Consider the following 22,908-nt stretch of genomic DNA (forward strand, 5'->3'; position numbering starts at 1 on the left):
AAAAAAATGTCAATGTTTGTGTTGTTTGTGCTTTGGATTCTTTATTGCCAGGGTTGTTGGTAGCTGCTAATATGGCTGCAACACACTGTGTATTAGCTTGCTGCTGGGGGAAAGCCACCCTTGCCTTTCACCTTAGTCCTGACATCTACCCTCACAGCACTCACCCAGGCGAAAGCCCAGGGATCTGAGCAGGCGGAAAGTGCAAGAACCCACTGTGTTGGTTGTGTTTACACTTTTACACAGCTGATCTTCTGGGAGAGAAGGCAGAGGGCCAGTGGGATACGTCACAGAAACTTATCAGGCCAGCCTTGAGAGTCTACATTGACTAGCATTTAATTTATAGGTACCTAAAATGTGTCAGATCTGCAGACTCCAAATGGGTTAAATTTCAATGCAACTACTGATCTGTATTGTTTCAATCAAGTTGTAAAAACAGCCATTTATCTCATAAAACTGATTAACTATTTTTTCCCTTTGGATACCGGTCTGTCTTCACTCTCATTTAGTGACTATTTTAAGAGCAGATTAATAGTGGGAAGAAATCTCAGACAAGCCTGTCTCTTAGTAGCTTTTATGCTCTCTGCAGTGCCTTTCAAGATGGTGCTAATTGTTTACTTCATGATGCTGCCCAAAAGATGGTTTATCTCTACCAGTGCAGAAACTACTGTTTCACATATCTTATCTGAACCATGAATCCTATTAGAAAATATGCTATCATATTACTCAAACATTAAATATCCTGATGTGAAATAATAATGTATGAATAAAGGCTTAAATTCACTAATAGTTCTGCTTTTCTACTTTATATCTATCTTCACTGTGCATCTGTGGTAACGTCTCACAAAGAACAGAACTGTATTTGCCTGTACTGTAATAGAGTAAATGAAATGCACACTAGCTTCTTTCTTTAATGTATGTGCCACAAAACTGTAAAAAGAAAAGAAAATTAAAAAATATCCTTACTGGTTCCTTTCCATCCATAGCTTCGAGCCAAAGTTTTCGGTTGGACTCTGAAAAAGCTTGCAGTGTGATGATTCCAGGTCTGTCAAAAACATACACATACACTGAAGTTACTCATTTCTTTTTCTCAAACAGTTTCTGAAGTCAGAATCCAAATGCATATTGACATGAAGCGAACACATAAAAGACATAAAAAAAAAGTTGATTGCTTCTGAAATAATATGATAACTTTGAGCTAGATTTAAAAACAGGTCTGATGCTACAACCTTCTAGTAGGAGATTCAGCACAACTCACTGCTTTTCAGTGGCCAGGTGCTTAGGGTAGAAAACTTAAGGGCAAAGTACATAAATGTTTTAAAAGTCAAATATTTAACACTATAATCCCCGAATATGAGTGATCTCAGAAAAAAAAAAAAAAGAAAAAAAAGCAGCCCAAAATCAACTTCAATACCATTTGAACTAACTTCTTCTCTCGTTACTGAATTAGTTGGTAATTTCTCAGAAATTAAAATTACAGTCAAGGTGAAACACACTTTTTGATGTTACCTTTTTATATAGCAGTAGAAATTAGATGGTGTAACCTCTAGAACAGTTTTTACAAGGAGTCTGAGCTGAATGTAGGTGTGAAAAACAGCTAAGTAAATTTTGAATTAATTATGTCAATTAGTAGGGCTCAAGCTGTGTGTTCTTCATTAGTTTTTCACAAAGGTTTATTTCAGTTAACATTGTTCTTTCATGAAATGAGATGTGCACTTCAGTCTGCACAGTTTTCCAATGTTTTAATAAAATAATATTTCAAATAATGTTTCATACGAAGTTGCACATAATAATGTAAGGAGAGAATTAGCTCTGTGGGATAAGGTCTTTGGAGACAGAAGTTACCCATGAAATCTTGCAACACAATGTTGCAGACTGGTGTACCTGCACATTTTTAAAAAGAGGTCTTTCATGATGAAAAGTCATACCCTTGTGTTACTAAGGAAACTTATCTTTTACTCATGCCAATTACTTTTAAAATTTTTCTGTATTTTGCAGGTGATGTCCAACCTTATAGTCTGAGTAAACAATATTAAGTCTTGAATTTAAAATTAGTTCAAATGTAATCATTATCACAGTCTTTTTGAATCCTCCGTATTCCAGTACTGTGTTTATATTTATATGAACTTGCTCACATTCTTAGCCATTCCCAAAATCAGTATCGGCCACTGCGTCTTCTTTTAATTTGGGGAAGCCCAAGTTTTACCAACATGCCATTCAGAAGAGATTAATGTTGCCCTTGCAGACGACCTCCCACCAAATATTTCTAGGTAGGTATTTTGTTGTCTATTTACATCTTCTGCTGACTTTTACAAAAATTCACTACTTCCCTGCTGAATACCAAATCAATTGGAAAAGTGAAGTTTCTATCAGCCTGTGAAAGTTAGATCCCTACAATAATGACCAAGTAATTTTGTGTTCTACTTCCCTTTCAATCTTCTGTCTGAGTTTCCAGAATGCCTTTAACTTACAGGCCATGCACATTTGTAATCAATCAAAATGTCCAAAAGGAATAAATAATACATTAAAAATGCCTACAGCTATCTCTTTGACAAGAACTTGAAGAGCTGCAGATGGAACTAATTGTTCTGTGCAGTTTTGTTGAACTGTGGACATTCTAGTAGAGTAAGGGAGAGAGAAGGGTCAACCCTCACTAGTGAATACGTTACAACGGTACTGACAGATGTGTCTAATAAATGCAATTCTACCTAGAAAGAAACAACTACCAATTTCAAATTCAAGCTTAGGAGCTTTCAAGAGACCAATTAGTCTCAACATTTGTTCATATCAAATTTTTGTTTCTTAAACCTGAACTCAGAAGTCCATTTTAGAAAAATAATATATTATACTTGAAAGTACCAAAGTAGCCTCAAAATTAGCATGTAAATACAGCAGTTCTGAATAGAATTTAAAATGACAGCAAGTCATAAAATATTTCTTAAGAGAACAGCTATAAAAGTCAGTCTATTTATCATATTTTAAGCAAAAATTTAATTCAATATTTCTCTATATTTCCAAGCTTGAAAAAAATATTTTTCGAGGTACTGTGTACATACACTTCAAATACAGAAAAGCTGTTTTCATCTATCATAAAATTATAACTTCCAGGAATAAGTGGGAAAAAAGGTAGAAGTAATTTTTTAAAAATAAAAATTATCTTCTATCATACATTTCTGAAAGAAATAGAGATTGGTACAGAATATGCTTAGTAATAATTATTTATAAATATATTTATGATCTGTTTCTAAAAGAGGGTAGTCAGTTGTGCCACAGGTTTCGTGAGAATCCATCTTGTATCTGCATGCAAATATAATATAGTTAAAATAACACATATGCAATGTAGTCAATTTTGCTAGAAAAACAGGTTTGGACATGTAAGTACTAAGTCTTGAAAGCCTCTGTCTGGATACAAGTGTATTGAGAAATATGTGTTCCTATTACAGGAGTAATTATTACATAACAGTTATAAGTGCTTCTATTTTTAATTATTTTCAATTTGTTAACAGAATGAAAAAAATTCAAACCTCTCAAATACTTCAATATCGAAACAGAAACGTTTGTCGATTGAATCTGTCTTTCTCCTGATGCAAGATTTTAGCTTGAATATTTCAGGTGAACTTGTGACAAGGCCATTCTATAAAATAAAACAAAACAAAATAAAATTAGCACAGGCAGTGTGCTGATATACTTTGGCTTGACATTTTCCATGTAACTGTATGAACAGATCAAAGAACATGTCTTCATATAGGGATTAAAATTATTTAGGAACATATAGAATAATTTCTCTTTATATAAAGTAAGCCTTCTATCACATATTTGTATTCTAATCTTTGTATTTCAGAAAACTCTTTAAATTCAGAACTTTACAAATATCTGCTTATATAACATGATTATATGTTACATGTTAGAATGAATAGCATATAATTCTACCAACATGTAGATAAAAGAGATTTCTAAAGAATAAAGCTGACTAACTCCTAGTTCTGGCCACCATCACTGTGAGGCCATTCTTCATAATGTTGGAGAAAGGAACATTCTGAGGAATCAGAGAAAGCAAACGTCACTCCTGTCTTCAAAAAGAACAAGGAGAAGGATATAGAATCATAGAATTACTTAGGTTGGAAAAGACATTTAAGACCATTGAGTCCAACCATCAATATAACACTGCCAAGTTCATCACTGAACCATGTCCCTAGGTGCCACATCTACACATCTTTTGAATACCTTTTAGGGATGATAGAATCATAGAATCATATAATCATTGAGGTTGGAAGAGACGCTTGGGATCATCGAGTCCAACCATCTACCCTACTCTACAAAGTCCTCCCCTACACCATATCCCTCAGTACCCCATCTAAACGGCCCTTAAACACAGCCAGGGACGGTGACTCAACCCCCTCCCTGGGCAGCCTATTCCAATGCCCGACCCCTCTTTCAGTGAAAAATTCCTTCCTAATGTTCAATCTAACCCTACCCTGTTGGAGCGTGAAGCCATTCACTCTCCTTTTATTGTTAATTACCTGTGAGAAGAGACCAGCACCAACCTCTCTACAGTGTCCTTTCAAGTAGTTGTAGAGAGTGATGAGGTCTCCCCTCAGCCTCCTCTTCCTCATACTAAACAGTCCCAACTCCCTCAGCCGCTCTTCATATGATTTGTCTTCCAGGCCCTTCACTAGTTTCGTTGCCCTCCTCTGCACTCGCTCCAGCACCTCGATATCTCTCTTGTATTGAGGTGCCCAGAACTGGACACAATACTCGAGGTGTGGCCTCACCAGTGCTGAGTACAGGGGCACAATCACCTCCCTACTTCTGCTGGTCACACTATTTCTAATACAAGCCAGGATGCCATTGGCTTTCTTGGCCACCTGGGCACACTGCCGGCTCATATTCAGCCGCTTGTCAATTAGAACCCCCAGGTCTGGTGATGACACCACCATTTCCCTGGGCAGCCTGTTCCAATGTTTGACAGCCCTTTAGGTGAAGAAATCTTTCCTCCCCTGGTTCAACTTGAGGCCATTTCCGCTCATCCTATGGGGAGCTACAGGCCAATCTGCATCACCTTGATCCCTTGGAAGGTGATGAAGTGAATAATCCTGGAAAGCATTTCTAAACATATTAAGAACAGAAAGATGACTGGAAGTAGTCCATTTAATGAAGGGGAAATCATGCAGGATCAACTTGACAGAGTTTTGCAATGTGATGGATGGCTCAGTGGATGATGGAAGAACAAAGAATACTGTTTACCTCAATTTTAGCCAGGTTTTCGATACTACAGCTTACTACAATACAATGCTTCCTGTTACATAGACAAACTGGTGAAGTACAGGCTACATAAATAGATGGTCAAGTGGACTGAAAACTGGCTGAACTGCTGAGCTCACAGCAGAAGTCCAGCTGTAGCCAGTCACTGGTGGAATGCCCCAGTGGTCAATACTGGGGCCAGCACTTTTTAGCATGAATAGGAATAACCCCAGGCAACAGGACAGACTGGGGCTGGCAGGTTGGAAAGCAGCTTGGCAGAAAAGGACCTGTGGATCCTGGTGGGCAACAAGTTGACCATGAGCCAGCAATGTGTCTTTGCAGCAAAGGCAGCCAACAGCCTCCTGGGTTCAATCAGGCAGAACATGGCCAGCAGGTCAAGGGAGGTGATCCTCACCCTCTGTTCCGCACTGGTGAGACACATCTGGGGTGCTGTGTCCAGTGCTGGGTTCCCCAGCATGAGAGAGACAGTTATGTGCTAGAGCAAGGTCAGCTAATGGTGATTAAGAACTTGGAGAATTTGTTATATAAGGAGAGGCTGAGAGAGCTGGGACTATCCAGCCTGGAGAAGGGGGATCATATCAGTGATTTATCTATAAATACCTGATAGGAAGAAATAAAGAAGACTAAGTCAGATTCCTCTCAATCGTGCCAGTGAACGGGCAAGAAGTAACAGGCACAAACTGAAATACAGGTTAATTCCATTTGACCTTAAGGAAAAGCTTTTTTAAGGGGCTCAAACACTGAAACAGGTTGCTGCAGATGTTGCGAGATCTCCTTGGACGTATCTAAAACCCAACTGGACACAGATCTTGCTAACCTGCTCTGGTCTATCCTGCATTGAGATTAAACTAGATGATCTCCAGAGGTCCCTTCCAAACTTCAGCCATTCTATGATTCTCAGCAAATGGGATTGATTACCCATGCATTAGGAACAACCACATTATTTAATATGTGGTTTATATATGTTTTAAAAGCAATATTTTTATCACCTATCTATGCATTGCTTCATTTATGAAAACAGTCTTACGCTTGGTTCACCGCATTTTTTTCTTTTAATAGTTCCTGAATGCTTAATATAAAAGATGGAATATACAGTTCATGTATGTGTAACTCACCACTTTTCCACCAGATTTTGTTTCAGCTATACTCATAGTAAATGTTTTTGTTCCTTTATCATAAGTGCAGTAATGTTTTACCCACGTAAATCCAAGAGGTCCTAGATCAAAGAGAGATAGTATTAAAAATAATTATTTTAGCATTTTATCACTATTTTAACTGGAGTTAGAAAAATGAAACAATAGCATCCACATCTAGCCTACAAAATCAAAACATCACCCTAACTTTTAAATTTAAACACGTTGTTCAGGTATAATTTTCAAATATTACAGCTTGATAAGGTTGCCCAGCAAAGTTCCAGCAGAGAAATTTTCTTTGGCAACTAGATGGACAACACCATTTTACTAGGGTAAACAGGCAGGAGACAGGCAAGATCCTGAGGATTTTTCTGCCTCAGAAATACATTTGAAGATTTTATCAACCCAGGTGAAGCAAAAGGATTCCATATTACATCCTTTCTCTGTGGGAAACCTTGAAGTGTGGTAGTAGATCCAGAAAATTGGATGAAGTCACAAAGTCAGAGTGCATTGCCCTTTACTTTCAGAATTCTTGTCAAAGGTAACAAATGTTTTTGGTAGTATCATGGGCAGCTGTAACAGTGGCACACAACTAACCGTGTCCACAAACTGACAACTGCACACACTCACAATACCAAAGAAAAATGTACCTAGGGATTACTAGTATTCGATTGAGAAATCGAATGTACAGTAAGTACATCCCCAAGTAAGTGGCTGTAAGCCTTATCCTGGAGAGGTCACACCACACCACACTACTTAATCCTACTGCAAAGTACAGGATCTCTGATTCAGAAGATGTTTTCATTCCTGGATTACCCAGAGCTTTGCTTAGGAATTGTTGTGAATCTGTAGTGAATCTAAACACAAAACCCTCTTGAGCTTAAGCTCATTGGTATTTTAAACTTTGTCCGCTAACCTAACTTAGATACAGGTATTTATGATGTGAGTAAATCCTCCCAACGTTTCCATAATTCTCCTCACATCCTAGTAGTACAGCAAAAATCTCCCACAACTTCCTGGGAAAAAAAAGATGTTTACTGTAGCACAGAGAACAAGACAAGATACATCTGGAGGGGCGGTGCACTGCGGAGGAACAGGATAATTCAGATTTTTGCAGTGTGACTGATCCCCCTTGGGCCAGAACATAATGGCTGTAGCTGCACTCGTTAATAAACAGCGGTGGCAGCGTTCACGGTCACTAGGTAACACACAGTCAATAGGTAACTTGGACGAAGCCTCTTGATTTTTAAGAACAGGAAATTTTGTATAGAGGGTGGGATATTCTGTGTGAGCTTGTCTCCGTGGCAGAGTACAGCCCCATTTATTTCACTAGCATTGACACAGCTTCTGAGCACTCGGCTGCAGAGACCAAACACACCGGCTGTGTGAAGAGGTACCAAGAAGGAAAAGCATTTCTTTCCTCTTGGACAGCATTATGCTTTGGAGCCTGGCATTCAAACATGGCCCCTCTCTGCAGAGCAGGCACCAAAGAAAAATACATCCATACATATATATATACACACATATAGCAGTATTTTAACTGCAGTGTAAATTCAGAATAGCAAAAGACTAGATGATGCTTTTAACCCACATGTGATTTTTCCGATTCTTTTCAATGGGAGTTACTTATGAGAAAAATATGATACTGATTTTTTCAAAGTACAGTATATCTGAACCTTTTAATTCTTTTTAAAATGAAAAAGCTCTGAGTTGTAAAAATAGCTTTTTAAGGGGTTTGTGTTTTTTTTTTTTTAAACTGTGAATAGTTAAATAAAAATGGAAGGTGTTAAAACCAAACCTAGTAGTTTTGCTATAAATACAATAGCTTTGCCTTCTAAATGTAGCATTCCACAAAGGTAGTAGATATATGAGAGATTGCATCAGTCATGTAAATCCGATGTCTGGCAATTCAGAAATGTAGATGTGGAAATTCATACAGTCTGTTATGCTGACTTCGAGAAAATTCTTCCATTGCCTGCATTGTGCAGGACAGTAAAGCTTTAAATGGAAGTGTCAACTGGTTACCGACCCTCAGAAGTCAGCTGTTCTGTTTCTATATTTTATCTTATTTTCACTTGTCAAACCAAAATCTATAATTACTCTAAATCAAATCTTCCTCTGATGGCATTTCATTATGTCTTTTAGCATATATAAGAAGGATGAGCGCTCTCAAAGTGGTTTTAGATGCATTTAGAAGTTCACCTGTTCTTCATTAAAAAATTGTAGCCTGATACCTGCATTGTAATCTGTTACTCATGACTGTCCATCTGAATGAAAACAACTTAAGGCCTACTGCCATTTTTTTTCAAAAAACCGTATTTACCACCACACGCATCAGTAATAAATATATACAGAATTTACTCTCAAGAACAGCAAACATTTAACCCAGTTGCCCATAACTTGACAAGAGCCCATGGGATGATGGCTGTAGGAAAGTAAACGTGCATGACAAGGAAACATACAACTAGTAATCACTGACACAGATTGCAGACCTCGTTACTCATACTCCAAAATAAACTAATGAACAAACTTCTTTTCAGTAAGAGGATGTCAAGTTGGCCTCTCACTATTTAATGAAGCACAGCGTGTGCCCAGTGGTTCACTCCTTTTCTCCCTCCCGCATTAGCAGGGCTCAGTGTAATTTCCACTTAACACAGGTTTCTTTTATCATTATTACACAATAAAAACATAGAGGATCTTCTTAAAACTTTCAGTGCCTCTGAGGGTAAAAGTGGCTGAGGTTAACTATGAAAAGCATTGAAGTTTCTTTCTTTTAGCTCACATATGGAATAAAGATTAATTTCATTATGTTATTTAGAAAATCAGTTATTAATAACTCCATGCAGCCTCTACAACATCTAAAAGGGGAACGGTGAAGAAGATATCCTCAAAACTGAAATCAAGTGGGGTCAAGTCTGACACAGGAATTCTATCTTCTACTTACTTTTAGATTGAGAAATCAGGTGCAAAGTTGTATTTAATGATTTTTGCATGAATGTCAAACTTGCACAAGCACGTACAAATTATCTCAAAACACTGCTCTATACTTTTCTAGTGTCAGCAAACAGAAAAATGAATAAATAAATACATAAATCTGGGTGCTCCATGCAATGGAAAGTATTTTACTGAAGGTTTTGCCTAACGCAGCTAGTTTACCTTGGCTTTTATACTGGTTAGAGCGTAAAACAGTGGCAGATGATACTTAGGGTGATGAATAGTTTTGAATTCTCTCATTGGACTTTTCACATATTTCCTGATTCTGTTTTCATTTATAACATGATGTATTGCTAGGCTCTTCCAAATAGTTTCAGACACTTAAGACAACTTTAGTTCCATTCTTTTGTTTAGTTCATCACTTCATTCTCACGTGTCATGAAGTGAATAAAACATAGGTATAGATGACAGACTGTATTTGGATGCCTTTTCTTCTTCTTACACCTTTGTATTCCATCATGTGTGTATTCATTTGCTCTACAGGTGGCTGGGTCAGTGGAGACCCCTGGTACAAGGTGGACGTTGCTTCTGCTGGTGAACTGTGGGCCCTGTTCAGGCAGAGTTCAGAAGAGGGCAGAGTTTGGCAGGCAGAGCTAAAGCAGAGTGCTGGGACGTCACAGCTTCTGCAGCAAGGTGCAGGGCAGCCAGCCAGAGCAGAGCTTGCTACCAGTTAGCCACTGCGATGGCCAACAGCAGGGACCTACCCACAGAGACCCAGGGGCCAGAAGTTGAGTTGCTTACAAGTGTTTTCATCACCATTCCATCTGCCAGTGCTTTTTCAAAAGCCAAACACTTATTTTAGTTTTGAACCTCTCAATCACTTGCAAAGCAACCCCAGCAGAAGTCTGCAGACATTCAAACACAGAGCTGTTGTTGTCCTGCTAACAAAACCGTTTCCTCATCCTTGCATTCGTTGCTGTGTCTTTCAAATAAAATTAAAAGGTACATCTGTTTTACTCACGTTTCTCCTGCACATAGAGATAGCCTTCCATTGTCCATTGGCTTGGTGGTCTGTAATCCTGGTTGGCTGATTTCATTCTTTGCATGAGTCTCTCCACTTCCTGCCTAGTGCTTTCAAAGTTATTACGGGTCTAATACCCGGAAAAAGAAACAAACAAAACCCCCACATTATCTCATTGAAGTACTAAAACAACAATGAAGAAATAATTACTAATAATACCAAGCAGACTGTATCAGAGACCAACAGGAGCATTTGCCAGAGACATAAAAGGGAAAAAAAAAAAGCTATAAACAATAATACTCTTCATTGCTCTAGAAGCCTAGGAGTAATATAGTAATGAAGAATTCAACTTAAGCACAGAAGGGTAAAGGAAACATAGAGAATAGTAATTCCTCTTTCTGCAGGTCACTAACCTCAGAAAGGAGGTGATTTCATACCTTCGGGTATGCTTACACAGGATTTGTCAGACAGACGCAGGCTTTCTCTCTGTGTACCGTAGGATACATGGACAGAAGCCAGGCTAAACTAGGAGCTGCTGACAGCATAGCCCCGAACCTGAAGCAGTAAGTCCCACTGAACCACTTGAAGTACTGTGCAGAAAACATCAGTTTGGGTTCAGGCCAGGCAATGTCTCTAGACAGCTGCGGTCTCTCCAGGAGCAGAAGAGGCAAAGGTACTATGTGTCCGTATCTGCTGTAACACCACAGCTGCTGCTGCTCAGAACAGTCAGGTCACTGGCACTGTCATGAGCATTTTTAAATAGGACTATGGAAACACCACACTTAAGTATAACATAAATAGGTAAGAAACAGGTCACATGTGGCAAACTGTGCCAAAAGCACGGAAGTACTGTGTCTGTCCTAAATATCACGTGTGTAACCAGCCATCTCGCCAAGCACACAATTGGGTACAAAGGTGGGTTACTCATATCTGCTAAGATCTATATGCATGTAAATGGATATTTTTTCCTATCGAATTCAGTGAAGCCAGGGTTTCCCACGGCACATCTAGCATGGGGTAAGTAGAGGAGACTTATTATGAGGTGCCAGAGGTTTGAGAGGTTGCTACTTATAATACCAGATGCTGAACACTTTAGTACTATCTATTAGAAAAGATTAAAGATTTTTGTAATGTTTCTGCAAAGTCATCGTATGGACTCTATAGTTGGAAAGGACTTCACACACTGCTGCACACTTTCCTCTTTTTGTGGGCCACTCATGGACTTGTAAAGTAGTATAATAGCATGCATATTAAGTTTTCTTCTTGAAGACAAAAATTATTATTAGAGAGGGAGGTAAAATTCTTCTCTGAACTTTTCAGATGATATCTTTAGTGTGAAGCATCAGTTCAGACCAAACTTAACAGTGGTCATTTTTGACCTTCAAGAGGGACATGCCATTGAAGGGAGGAATGTCCCCATTTTGAGAACTTATCTCTATTTGTCTATTAAGTTTCTAATTACTACTTTTAAGCAGCCAGGACTTCGAATCAAATTATAGAAAACAAGCCAAATGCTCGTACAAAGTACATCACTGGGCAGCTGAAACAGTGGAAGTGACAACAGGTCATACTAGGATATGGTGACCTGTTAAGAGCTGCCCACCTGCCACTACTCTGCTACTCCTACGGCTGTTAGTGCTCCTGCTTTAACCTGTAGGACAATTTCAAGATCAGAAAAAGCAGTTCATATCAACTAGATCTTAGCACACAACACAATGGAGAGGAGTACTTTTGACAGCTACGACAGACAGGCTGAACACTATCCTCAGTCTGTCTTTCCCTTCATAAACTATTTCACTTCCATCTGAGGTTGGGTGATGCTCTGAGTGACAAGTCAGTAGATAACCCAGCTGGCAAAAAGAAGCTGTGGATCTATATCGGGAGACAGAATTCAAAATTCCTTGTAACAGCAGTGAACGATGCACTGTATCCCAGCATTACTTCAGGTATATGTTTCTCTAATGTATAAATATAATAAAACATAATATCATAATACACTGTTCCTTCTGCCTAACTCAACATCTCCCTCTACCTCTGCAGCCTTTTTATGACTTCAAGTTGTACTTATATACCATTTAAGAAGAGACCAAGTATAACTCTTTCTTCATTAACATTAAAATTAAAAAAATTCTTTAACAAGTCTGTATCTCTAGATATGCGCATAGAAGATACCAACATATTCTGACTTCCAATGCACGTTTTGGTCTGTGCTGTGGGCTCATGCTCCTCTCAGAAGTTGCCATATTAAAGTAAATAAATCTCTGGACTGAAGCACATTTTCACCCTTTCACTGAAACTGCTGTGCAACAACACTGACCCCTTGTGCCTTTATCTAAGAGAGCCTTAGCAGCAAACCAAAAGTACATAATTTGAAAGGACAAGGGGGCTGAGATGCTCTACAGACAGAGAATATTTGCATTTTGATATAAAAGGAAAAGATTAATCATGTAGGAGGTTTTGTCTTATTTCCCCAAGCAGTGTTTTAAATGGGATCTATATCTACATATGAATAACATATGAATAACAGAATAAAAGGGGAGAGGGCTACAGAGGTGTGATGTACATGTTTAATTGTGGCAAAACCTGGAATAGTGCAGTACTCCTAAGAATGCAGATCTACATTAACAGTGCTAAGCCAATGCTGTCTTCCAGCTTTGAGCCAACATATGCCTCTCTAATAGCAAGATACTACAGGGAAAATGTCAGTGTTTTATTTTCCAGTAACCACAGGGAACCACAGTTGAGCACAGTAAGGTGCTCTTGTGCTCCCAGACCTGTTTCATATTCCCTAAGTTTAGTGGCCAAGGTACTATCCACAAAAGCTGATGTCAGATCTTTTAAACTGTCGTACTTTTTTTCACTCTAGTGGAGTTACAAAAATTTCTGTTGGGCATGTATATTTTCTTGAAAGAATGAAATGAAATAGAAATGGAATCACCTCAAAAATACAGCATTTGAAGTAAATGATAGCATGGTAGACTTCCTTCACTCTTTTTTAATTTGTTCTGAACTTTGAAGTTACTCGTAATGAAAGATGTAGGGCTGGCCCAATATAAACATGTTGAACTTCACTTTTTTTGCAAATTGAGTGTAAAAATGTTTTGTATCTACTTATTTATATATCCTTGGAAGTGTAACATCTGAGTTACACAGTGAAATAAATATATACTTGTATACAGCAGCTATGAGTGGAAAAATATGTTGATTAAACGCATTTTTGTTATTTCTGAAAGCTATGGAATTTTGGGGCACAGTTACTTTGTATGTCACTTACTACCAAATTAAGACCAACATACAGCAAAAGACCCATCTGCTCAGTGGAGAGTAACTCTCTATACAAATAAGAGATCCGTTCTTCTGATGGAACTTAGTGCTCGTGAGAGCTTCTCACCATGGAGGAAGGCCCCACCGGTTCTCCACTGCTGCCAAAGTAAATCCAGAGTACAGCCCGAGAATGGCTTCCCAGGTGTGTTTTATATACAGTGGGAACTTAGGGGACAGCAGGACAAGCCTTCTGTGGCAATCTGTGATCTTAAAGAAACAAACTGCACCGTTGTATACCAGTTGGAGCATTTTTGGGACATCCACTCCAGACCATAGGCCCCACTCTCAAGAAAGCATTTACACGTGTTTAAACCTATCTGTACTACTGTTTTTTCTAATAAAAACTCGACTGCTGTCCTGCTTTTCTGGTTCTTGCTCCCAAAACTTTAACCTGGAAATCACAAATGAACTATCCAAAGATTAATTTTTCCAAAGTTATTTGTTGCCCAGAATCTTCATTACATTAAGCTTAACAAAAATAAGTTTTGCCTATTCATATATTAATTTGATTTCAGCTTACTAAAACATTACAAGAGTTAAAGTTCAAATAAAGTGCTATGAGTCTACTTTAATATCCTGAAATTAAATTAACAAACAAAATGGTGTAAATACAAATCATCCTTACGTTCTGCAAATTGAACTGCAGCTGCTGCTTGTATGGTGCAAACTCCTGAGCCAGTTCATATCCTTCATGGTAAAATGTAAATAATCCTTGAAGAAAGGCCAAGAGCTGAAAAGGTAAAATTGAGAAGCACTGTATTTTTTTAATGTGCTCTTAATGCTATATAACACAAATAGAACAGAACATTCACTAACTTATAAAGAATAGGTATTGCCTGCAATAGTGAAATAATAGTTCTTAGCAACTGCTACACACTTTTTCTATTCCGGTGAATATAAGAAAGCAATAACTAAGGACAGCTGATCTTCTATTAGTTTTCAGCAGCAAAATATGGCAAAATATCAGCAAAACACATTCTATGTCTTAGTTATTGGAGCTTGTAAGGTTTCATTACTTGCAATAACAGAGCTTTGCTGAGCAAGCAATCCATGGTCAGACCTTAGGAAAGAGAGGTGTTAAACAGGCTTGTGCATCATGAAGTTCTCATTTCCATAATAATTTAATTCACCCCTAGTCATTTTGTCCGGTACTCCAGCTGAAGTCTTAGATGTTGTGCATTTTCCAAGTTCATACTTTCAGAGTTCAAGGTTTTTTTCTTCAAAATATTTTTTCACTTTCTTCGTAGTAATTGCTTGGGCTATGACCTATTTTCCACAAATGAGACTCTTGAAAGTATGTTTTGGACAGCTTAATGCGACACAAGAAATCCAGACTATTTCTTCCTGCTCTGAAAAAAATGCAAACTCTATCTGGTATGTCTGTGGCTGACTCCAACAGAACAGTTGAGGTCTGTACATATCCAGTTGAAAATTCTTTTTAAAGTTCACTTTACATAATAAAAAGCACAACTATATTTTCTGAACGCTTATTTTAGCTGTTGAATTAATGCATTCCTACCACCTATTAGCTTTAAAAGCTTTCTAATTTATTCTGTTCTAAATTTAAAAAATGTTTTGACATTGCTGTAAGTCTTCTTACTTACTATTAAATAACAAGCATTTAATTTTTTATTATGGACCTTTTTTTTTGGTATATATAATTCAGCTTACACACAGCCAAGTAAAGAAAACAACAGAAAAAAGAGGTATTAACTTGGACATACAATAACAAAAGCTTTAACAGGACATATTTATCCTAGTATATTGCAGCCATTGAAAAACTAATCATCTAGACTAAGTAACTGACTGTCCAGGCTGCTTTCTCACTCAGTGAAAAACACAGGTATTCCAGAGCATAATTCTCTTTCCTTTTTCATACTTCTCACTCAGGATGGGATGAATGACCCAATGGAAACATATTATCTCTCTCCATCAACTAGTGAAGTAGCCTATATTCAGGCAACAGAAATGCCATTGTTCATATATCATGCACTTTTCTTTGTGTACCATAGATTATTGTAAGTGAAACTACTTAAAAATGAGCTTTGACTGTGTTAATGTTTTCTTTAAATTTACACTCAACCCTACTTGAAGAAATGTAGTTAAATTGTTCTGCCTCCCTCTTTCCTATTGCTTGCTAAGAGACTGCTGTACTGCGGTAACACATATACTTCAGGGAAACAGCTAAAACAGTATTTTGCAGTTTTAGAGCCCCCTCCATTCCAGCATCACGAGACATTCCACACCCTTTAACATGTGAATTTCCGCAGCTGGACAGAGGAGAGATCAAGGACGCAGGTCTCTGGACAGAGGAGCTAACATGATGATTTGCTGCTACCAGGCTGTAGTCTTGGCTCTCCCCTTCCCGTTCTTCCTCCCTTTCACCAATTCAGCCTTGCCAGGATTCCCACACATCCTTGCGCCAGCTCTGGCATCACTCAACCCTTCAGTGAGCATCCTACCTCGGGAAGGCTGCTGGTTTGCTGTTAGTAAGTTAGAGCAGTTTGAGGTTAACAGACCATCAATGCTGGTGCAAATGAAGCATCAAATGAAGGCATGGCTGGGATTGGTTTTTACTGGTATTGCAGGATCAGATGGAACCCTGGCCTCAGGCAGAGGTGGTGAAAGTCCATCACTGCCCACTATGTTGGTCGCGGAGCCTGAAGAACTAGGAAGATCCTTGGCCATAAAAGCCACTTTTTGTGGGGCCTCTACAATGGGCATGAATTCCTGAACTGCATCCCACCACCAAACAATGAAGGCAAGTGAAGGGCTCCACAGCCTGTGTAATTCGTCTCATCTTTACATGATCATCTGGTCCAACTGTAATCATTTTCTCAGCTAAGGACCTGGCCCTGAAAATCTCTTACTGGTTATTCAAGTGGTCCTGAGGAAGGTCCAAATACAACAATTTATCTTAAAAAGCTCCAATTATGTAAGCGGGTAGAAAGAGTTCTATAATTTTAAGGTTTATAATGTAATTCTAGAACTACATAGAAGAAAAGAAAGACTAATCTTCCTTTTTCATGAATAAAGTATCAAATAAGTACAGACATTGTAACTAAGACCCTGCTATGGGTCCAGCTGGGGAAAGCCCGTGCCCACAGTCTAGACCCAGTAACTCATCAGCACCCCCAACTACAGCAGCATAACTGCTCCTGTGCTTACTCTGATTTGGTTAAATCAAAAGGATGTGGATTAACTTAACCTGGAAGTAGGAGCCTGCTGCTAAACCCACCCCTTTCACTGCAGGAGTAATATGAGCACTCAGCAAAACTGCAGCCAGACCAGAATGTTAGAGCACAACAAAATTACAAAAAAAAAAAACTAGCAGGAGAAAGTTTCAGTTATGTCAGCTTATGCCTGAATTTTCAAGATCGGTTTAAAGGGCATTTCAGGAGAATGTACTATAAACTGTTTAAATTTCAGCTTCAATACTTGAAGAAAACCATTTTCCATCACACAAAACACTTTTACAGAGTACACAGAGAAATACTGAGGAGGAAAATATTTAACACAAGATGGCAGCAAAGCTGAATTTATCAGAAAGCAAAAAAATAGGAGCAAAAAAACCCTGAGAAAAATCTGAATGCATTTTTGTCAAAGCACTCCTCAGGTATTCTGGCAGTTGTGCATTGCAGAGGATCTGGCCTTGAGGGTCTCTTGATCAAATACTCTCTGAGCACTTCGAAAAATAGGAATAAAAGAAAGTTAAAAATATGCTTATCTTATGCAAGTCCTAAACCAGCTTATTCAAGTTCTGTGTTGAAATAACTGACACTGAGGGTGGCATTTGCTTCTATGCACATGGGGGGAAGAACAGGGATCTAAAAATGCCCCGTACCCAATGGGCCTATGCTGTTGAGGCACCTTAACCATTTCCATCAGGACAGGTACCGCCATAGCATTGCATGGAAGAGATCTAAAAGCCAAGGACTTTTGCCCCTAGGCTGACGGTCACAGTGGGGTTTTCTTGTTGCTGGTGTTACAAGTGGCATTGCTGCTAAAGGCAGGCTCATAATTTTAAAGAGATTTATATTAAATAAATAAATAAATGAAAACAAAAACCCCTAGATTTTCAGAATGTATTTTTTTATTTCAACAAGTGCCTTATAGTCACCTCAGTCTGAGTATCTAACCAGTCACATCATTAAAAGGCGAGGTCTGAACTCCGTAATACAATGCTACTCACTACCCCAGCGCCGCGAGGATTTCAACACAGAACCTGAAACAAAATCCAAATATTTCTGGAGACTTTATTTATTTTTATGTAGAGCTGGTGACCTCAAGACTGCCTGGTCATTTCATTCTCACAGGAAGAAGACTGTACTTTGGTTTTGGATAGGGGAGGAATTTAACCTTTGGCCTGCAGCACATCAGCCAGAAGTCCCTGTCTCCCTGGTTTCATTTTATTTATAAGGAGATAGCACTTATTCATCAGATTAAAGTGAATGTAGTCAATAACACAGAAAATAGAAGAAAGGGGAAATTGAGCTTAACATCCACAGTGAAGTTCCATGGAACTGCATGCAATTACAGGCAGGGTTTGTTGGTTGTTTTTTTGTTGTTGTTGTTTTTTTTCCCCACTCTTTAAATAAACACTTCTGGGCTTTTGTGACATTTAACGGACCACCCCTCATATTTCAGATAGTTTACTGCTTATGAACTCTGTGCCCTGATTTCTACAGGCCAAGAGACAAAGTGGAGCTCTAGGAAGGCATTTGTATTTTTCTTAACAAGAGTAACATCCTCAGAAAGCTGGGTTGGTTTGAACTGGCTTCTCTGGGTCCATGAGGGCAAGACTAGGATGAGAGATTATTGTCACCTACTTCGCTTTGTTGTTTAACTTCCTGCAAAGTAGTTTTTAACCCTAAATTGTTCTTGAGAAAAGGTTTAAATTAATTGTTTGCATTAAAAGCTTTAGGTTTGTTTCTTTTGCTTGGAAAAAATCTAGACCTGGGAGGATCACAACTAGGCAGCCGTTAGTTACTCACACCAGTACACATGAGCGACTCCTTGAAACAAGATTGTCATGGTTTGGGCCCGACTGGCCACTGAGATGCAGAGAAATCCAGGATGTGAGAAGCAGTGCAAAAGTGTACTCTAAATGTTATAATCCTCTACTCAGAGTATGAGTCATCAGCATTTTGTACCTTAAAATCTCTCCCCACCCTCCTCTAGGAAGCAACATACTCCACTCTTACCTTCCACTGTCCTGCTGTCCTAGGTGTAACCCACCTGGCAATTTTTGATAGGCTACTTCTCCCACTCTGCTTCCCATCAGAGCATCCTTATCTTTTGGCATACACAAACTGAAGATCTTACAAGGACCTCCAGCAGACTATTTGCTTTTATAGTTTTATTCCCACCTCATGCACTTATCCTTCTTCCACACGGGCATCATAATTTCCTCCTTTCCTACACTAACAGCCTTTCTTTTCTTTTGTTAAACTCTCTTTCAAAGAGTCTATTAGGAACACATCAGATTGAGAAATATATGGGGTTGTGACACTGAGTTGATAAACCAGAGACATAAGCAGCACATGCACTAGAACGCCCCACAACCAGCAGAGCTCCTGAGGAGGGATGTCTATACAAATGCACATCTGCATCTTCTAGCATCTGAACATCCGTAGAGCACACAAAAATCAATAATACGGCAATTCTTTTGACATATGATTTTAAAGTGTTAGGCTTTGTCCTTATCTACTTGCATCTAGGAGCACATGCTCATACTTCCAACATCACTTAGATAACTTATGCTTTTTTAGAAAGCCTGTTTTGAAGACTTTTTTGTTTTCCTTCGTTTCATCTATTTGCTAATGTGTATTATAATTTACTTTGTATTCTTTGCCTTATGGGTTTTTGTAAATGCTTTTAATTCAGCATGTTGTATGTAACGGACGAGAAACAAAAAATTAAGAATTTTGAAGGTTCAAAATTTTGTACCTCATGTTACAATTTAAGCTCCATTTATATTCAGATTGATTATGAAAAATTCACACCTGAAGCCAGAAGACACTGCCTGCAATGGCTATCATTACTCAGTCACCAGAGTATTTCCCATACCTTCCTCTGGAACATCAAGTATTGACCTGCGTGCAACAAACAGCATACAGTGGGCATAAAATGCCCTCTGATCTGACACAGAATGGCAACTGATCCACTCAAAAGTAGATTTTACCTACTGGATGTGTACACCTGGTGACAAAAATTCCCAGGTCCAGCAGACTGAGTTTACCAGTAACCTCCCCTCTCTGCTTGCTCAGTAGCAGCACTGATGAACTGATTAATTGCTCTTTCATTTTGGTAATTCATAGCTGCTGCTGTGATGGCTGACATAGTGTGGGGACAGCCCCTGGTCAAAAAGATAAAGCTCAGTATCTCCAGCTAAAATATATAAAATCAAATTTATTTTTCCTCTCTGTCTAGCACATAGGATGGAAGATGCCCTATTGTAACTGCATGCAATTGCACAATAATATTTCCTGATGTACAGCCTTCTCAATGCAGAAAGTTTCTATTGCATTAAAGCAGCATAAAGTCTCCTATACCAGGGTCAGAGCTAGGTCAAAATTGCTAGATCTTTCCAGGATGTGAGAGTTTTGCAGAAGTAGACAGAGAGAGACACTCTGGATTAATCTGTGACAGGTAGAAAAATGTTCTTATTTAGGAATCTGAGCGAAGTTTTAGTCTCTAAGATTTGGCAGCTGTATGCCATAAAGATAGGATTTCTGTAAGTACTGCTTGCTGAATCCAGGTTCATTAGTTTGCATCAATGTCAAACATTCACTATACAATACATTCTCATCTCATGGAAAGGAGGCGTCTGAGAAGCTCTTCTTGGTGACATTGGGTGTTAGAGATGTAATTCAACCTGTTTCACAGTCAAGAGTGTTGCTTCCATTAGTTACAGGGAAGCTGTAAGATGGTGTGGAGGGAGAAAAAGTCATACTTGTCATGTTCCTTTTTCACAGCTGGTGCTCTGCTGTGCTCAGTATGTTTAATGGGAAGGGACAGATGACATCGGAAGTTCTCTCTCAAGGGCTACAGGTACTAACTGAATCAGGCAAGTGGCAAGCTAGTCCTGTGTAACACGAACAGCAGTAGTACTACTAATATGCCAAAGAAACATGCTGGCACATCGTATTGAAACAGCTTTTGGTGCTGACTGACCCAGAAGACAGTTAGGGTTGGTGGTAGAAACAGTCCAGGAGAAAATCCCAGATCTGAATACGGACTTTAAAACACAGCTTCTATCTTCCTCTTTTATGGTGTGTCAACATGTGCTTTCTTCTACGTGCAAAGTAAACTAAAGACAAATGACTCCTACCAACAAAAAACCAAAACCTACCTATCCTACAGAAAATTTGTTTTTTCACTTTATTTCATGCATAACTCAGAAAAAAGTAAGTGTACACTGCCTACATAGAGTATTTAAATCCAAAAACTGGCTCAAAACTTCGGCCATGAAACCATGGTATTAGGAAACATCCATTATGTGTTGCACAGACACAACATTACATGTTGTCCCATTAAAATGTTATGCACACTCCAAGTCATCAGACATTTCACTTCACAGTAGATATGATACTCTTACATAATCCTTTAATAAACATGGAAAGTGCCCAAGCCAGGATCTTAATGTCTGTCTATACACAAACAACCTGCAATCGCAATTTAAAAAGGGAGCAAAAATTAGATATTTTAAATTCAATTTTCAGCTTTAAATGCATGCGTTCTACAGAATATAAAATAAAAAAAAAACTTACAGGTTCTACAAATTCAAATTTCTTTTTCTCTTGCACTTCTTGAATTTTAAAAACATATTCTAATGATGCTTCATAGAAGTTTTGATGTTCTCTGTCAATCTGTGTATCTGCCTAAAAGACAAAATGAAATACATTTTGAAATACAACATTGATTTACTCACATGATCGCTTTAAAACCAGATTTTGTCATTAACAAACAGAGTTTCCATAAGATTACTTTACAAGCTTCATGGGGTTCAGTTTTCTTCCTGAAAATTAGAATACCTACTTAAAATAGCTAAACACAAGTTTAAGAAGTTAACATTTTAGCCTCATGCCTTTTCCCTCCATTCCTTTTTGGGTTCCTCTTCCTTTTTGCACTTTAATATTCAAGTTTTCAGGTGAGCCTGCAGGGAAACAAAGAAAGGTGGCGGCAGGAATTCTCTCCCTCTGATGTGGCAAGTTTAGAAAAAGAAACAGAAGGAAGTATGACAGGAATTAAGGAGGGGCAAAAAGATAGTTAATTCTATTGAAATGCTTGAGTATCACATGTAGTGAAATAATATCTATTTCTTAGCTTCAAATACCTTCCCAAGAAAGTATCTTCTCTCTTAAATAGACTGTCTTTAACAACGACATCTTGCAACTTACTATTTCATACTATGAGTCACATGCTTTTAAAATATAAACATATTTAAGTCCTTAACCTCATAAATCAATTATTTTTCCTGCTTTAATTTTCAAATGACAGAACTAGACAGCAATACTTGTCAGAAGTGCCTGAATAATACTACTTGACATGAAGATCCAGTACCAAAACAGTGTCTTCTGCCTAAACAGCTAAAGAATTAACTCTTATCTGCTGATAAAGAGTAAAAGGCTTTTATCCTCGATTTAAACAGGCCATGGGAGAGGGGCCTAACAGACAAGCAGTGTAGAATGTGGGATAATGCTTAAAGAAGAGATACAGATTCCCTTTTAATTAATTCTCCTTTGTAACAAATCATTTTCTCAAGCATTAGTTAGGTTCTGGTCGTAGGTCAAAAAGAAATTTTATCAAGTATCGACAATGTAAGACTAGTTCAGCTATTTTTGACATATGCCAGTTAAAATATAGCAGTATTCTTCTGTATGTTCTCTAGTTCTATTCTGGCATTAAAAATAACAAATATGGGGAAACTGGAAAAGCTAGATGTTGTCTTCCCTTGACAGCAAACATTAAACCAGCATCGTAAAAGAGGTTTAGTACTTTTAACAGTACAAATGCAAAATGTTAGTGTTTTCCTTCAGGCAGAACTTGGTCATCAATAGCAGTATATATAATTAACATTGCTTTTTAAATCAAGGACTTACTCCTATTGTGATTTGGCTGCACAGACTCTTAACAATATTGATCACTTCCCTAGCACAGTGCTCTAACACCACTTCAAAGCATGGGCCTCAGTGATATGGTCCAAATGATTCCGTACTAGCATTTCCCTCCCAT

General features: G+C 38.2%; 1 protein-coding gene across 3 annotated transcripts in view; it reads right to left on the reverse strand.

Moving 5' to 3' along the window:
* The window catches only part of ARHGAP42 (Rho GTPase activating protein 42), a 132,435-nt gene that overhangs the window by 27,802 nt on the left and 81,725 nt on the right, over positions 1-22,908 (reverse strand). For all 3 annotated transcript variants that reach the window (XM_014966129.1, XM_014966128.1, XM_014966127.1), the window contains exons 5-10: positions 21,444-21,554; positions 14,297-14,401; positions 10,348-10,477; positions 6,375-6,475; positions 3,522-3,631; positions 964-1,042 (exon numbers count right to left, since the gene is read on the reverse strand). In XM_014966129.1, the coding sequence (XP_014821615.1) occupies positions 964-1,042; positions 3,522-3,631; positions 6,375-6,475; positions 10,348-10,477; positions 14,297-14,401; positions 21,444-21,554 (636 nt within the window). The remainder of the gene's footprint in view (positions 1-963; positions 1,043-3,521; positions 3,632-6,374; positions 6,476-10,347; positions 10,478-14,296; positions 14,402-21,443; positions 21,555-22,908) is intronic.

Source organism: Calidris pugnax, unplaced genomic scaffold (assembly GCF_001431845.1).
Source record: "Calidris pugnax isolate Ruff unplaced genomic scaffold, ASM143184v1 scaffold20, whole genome shotgun sequence".
In the NCBI taxonomy this organism is placed as follows: Eukaryota; Metazoa; Chordata; class Aves; order Charadriiformes; family Scolopacidae; genus Calidris; species Calidris pugnax.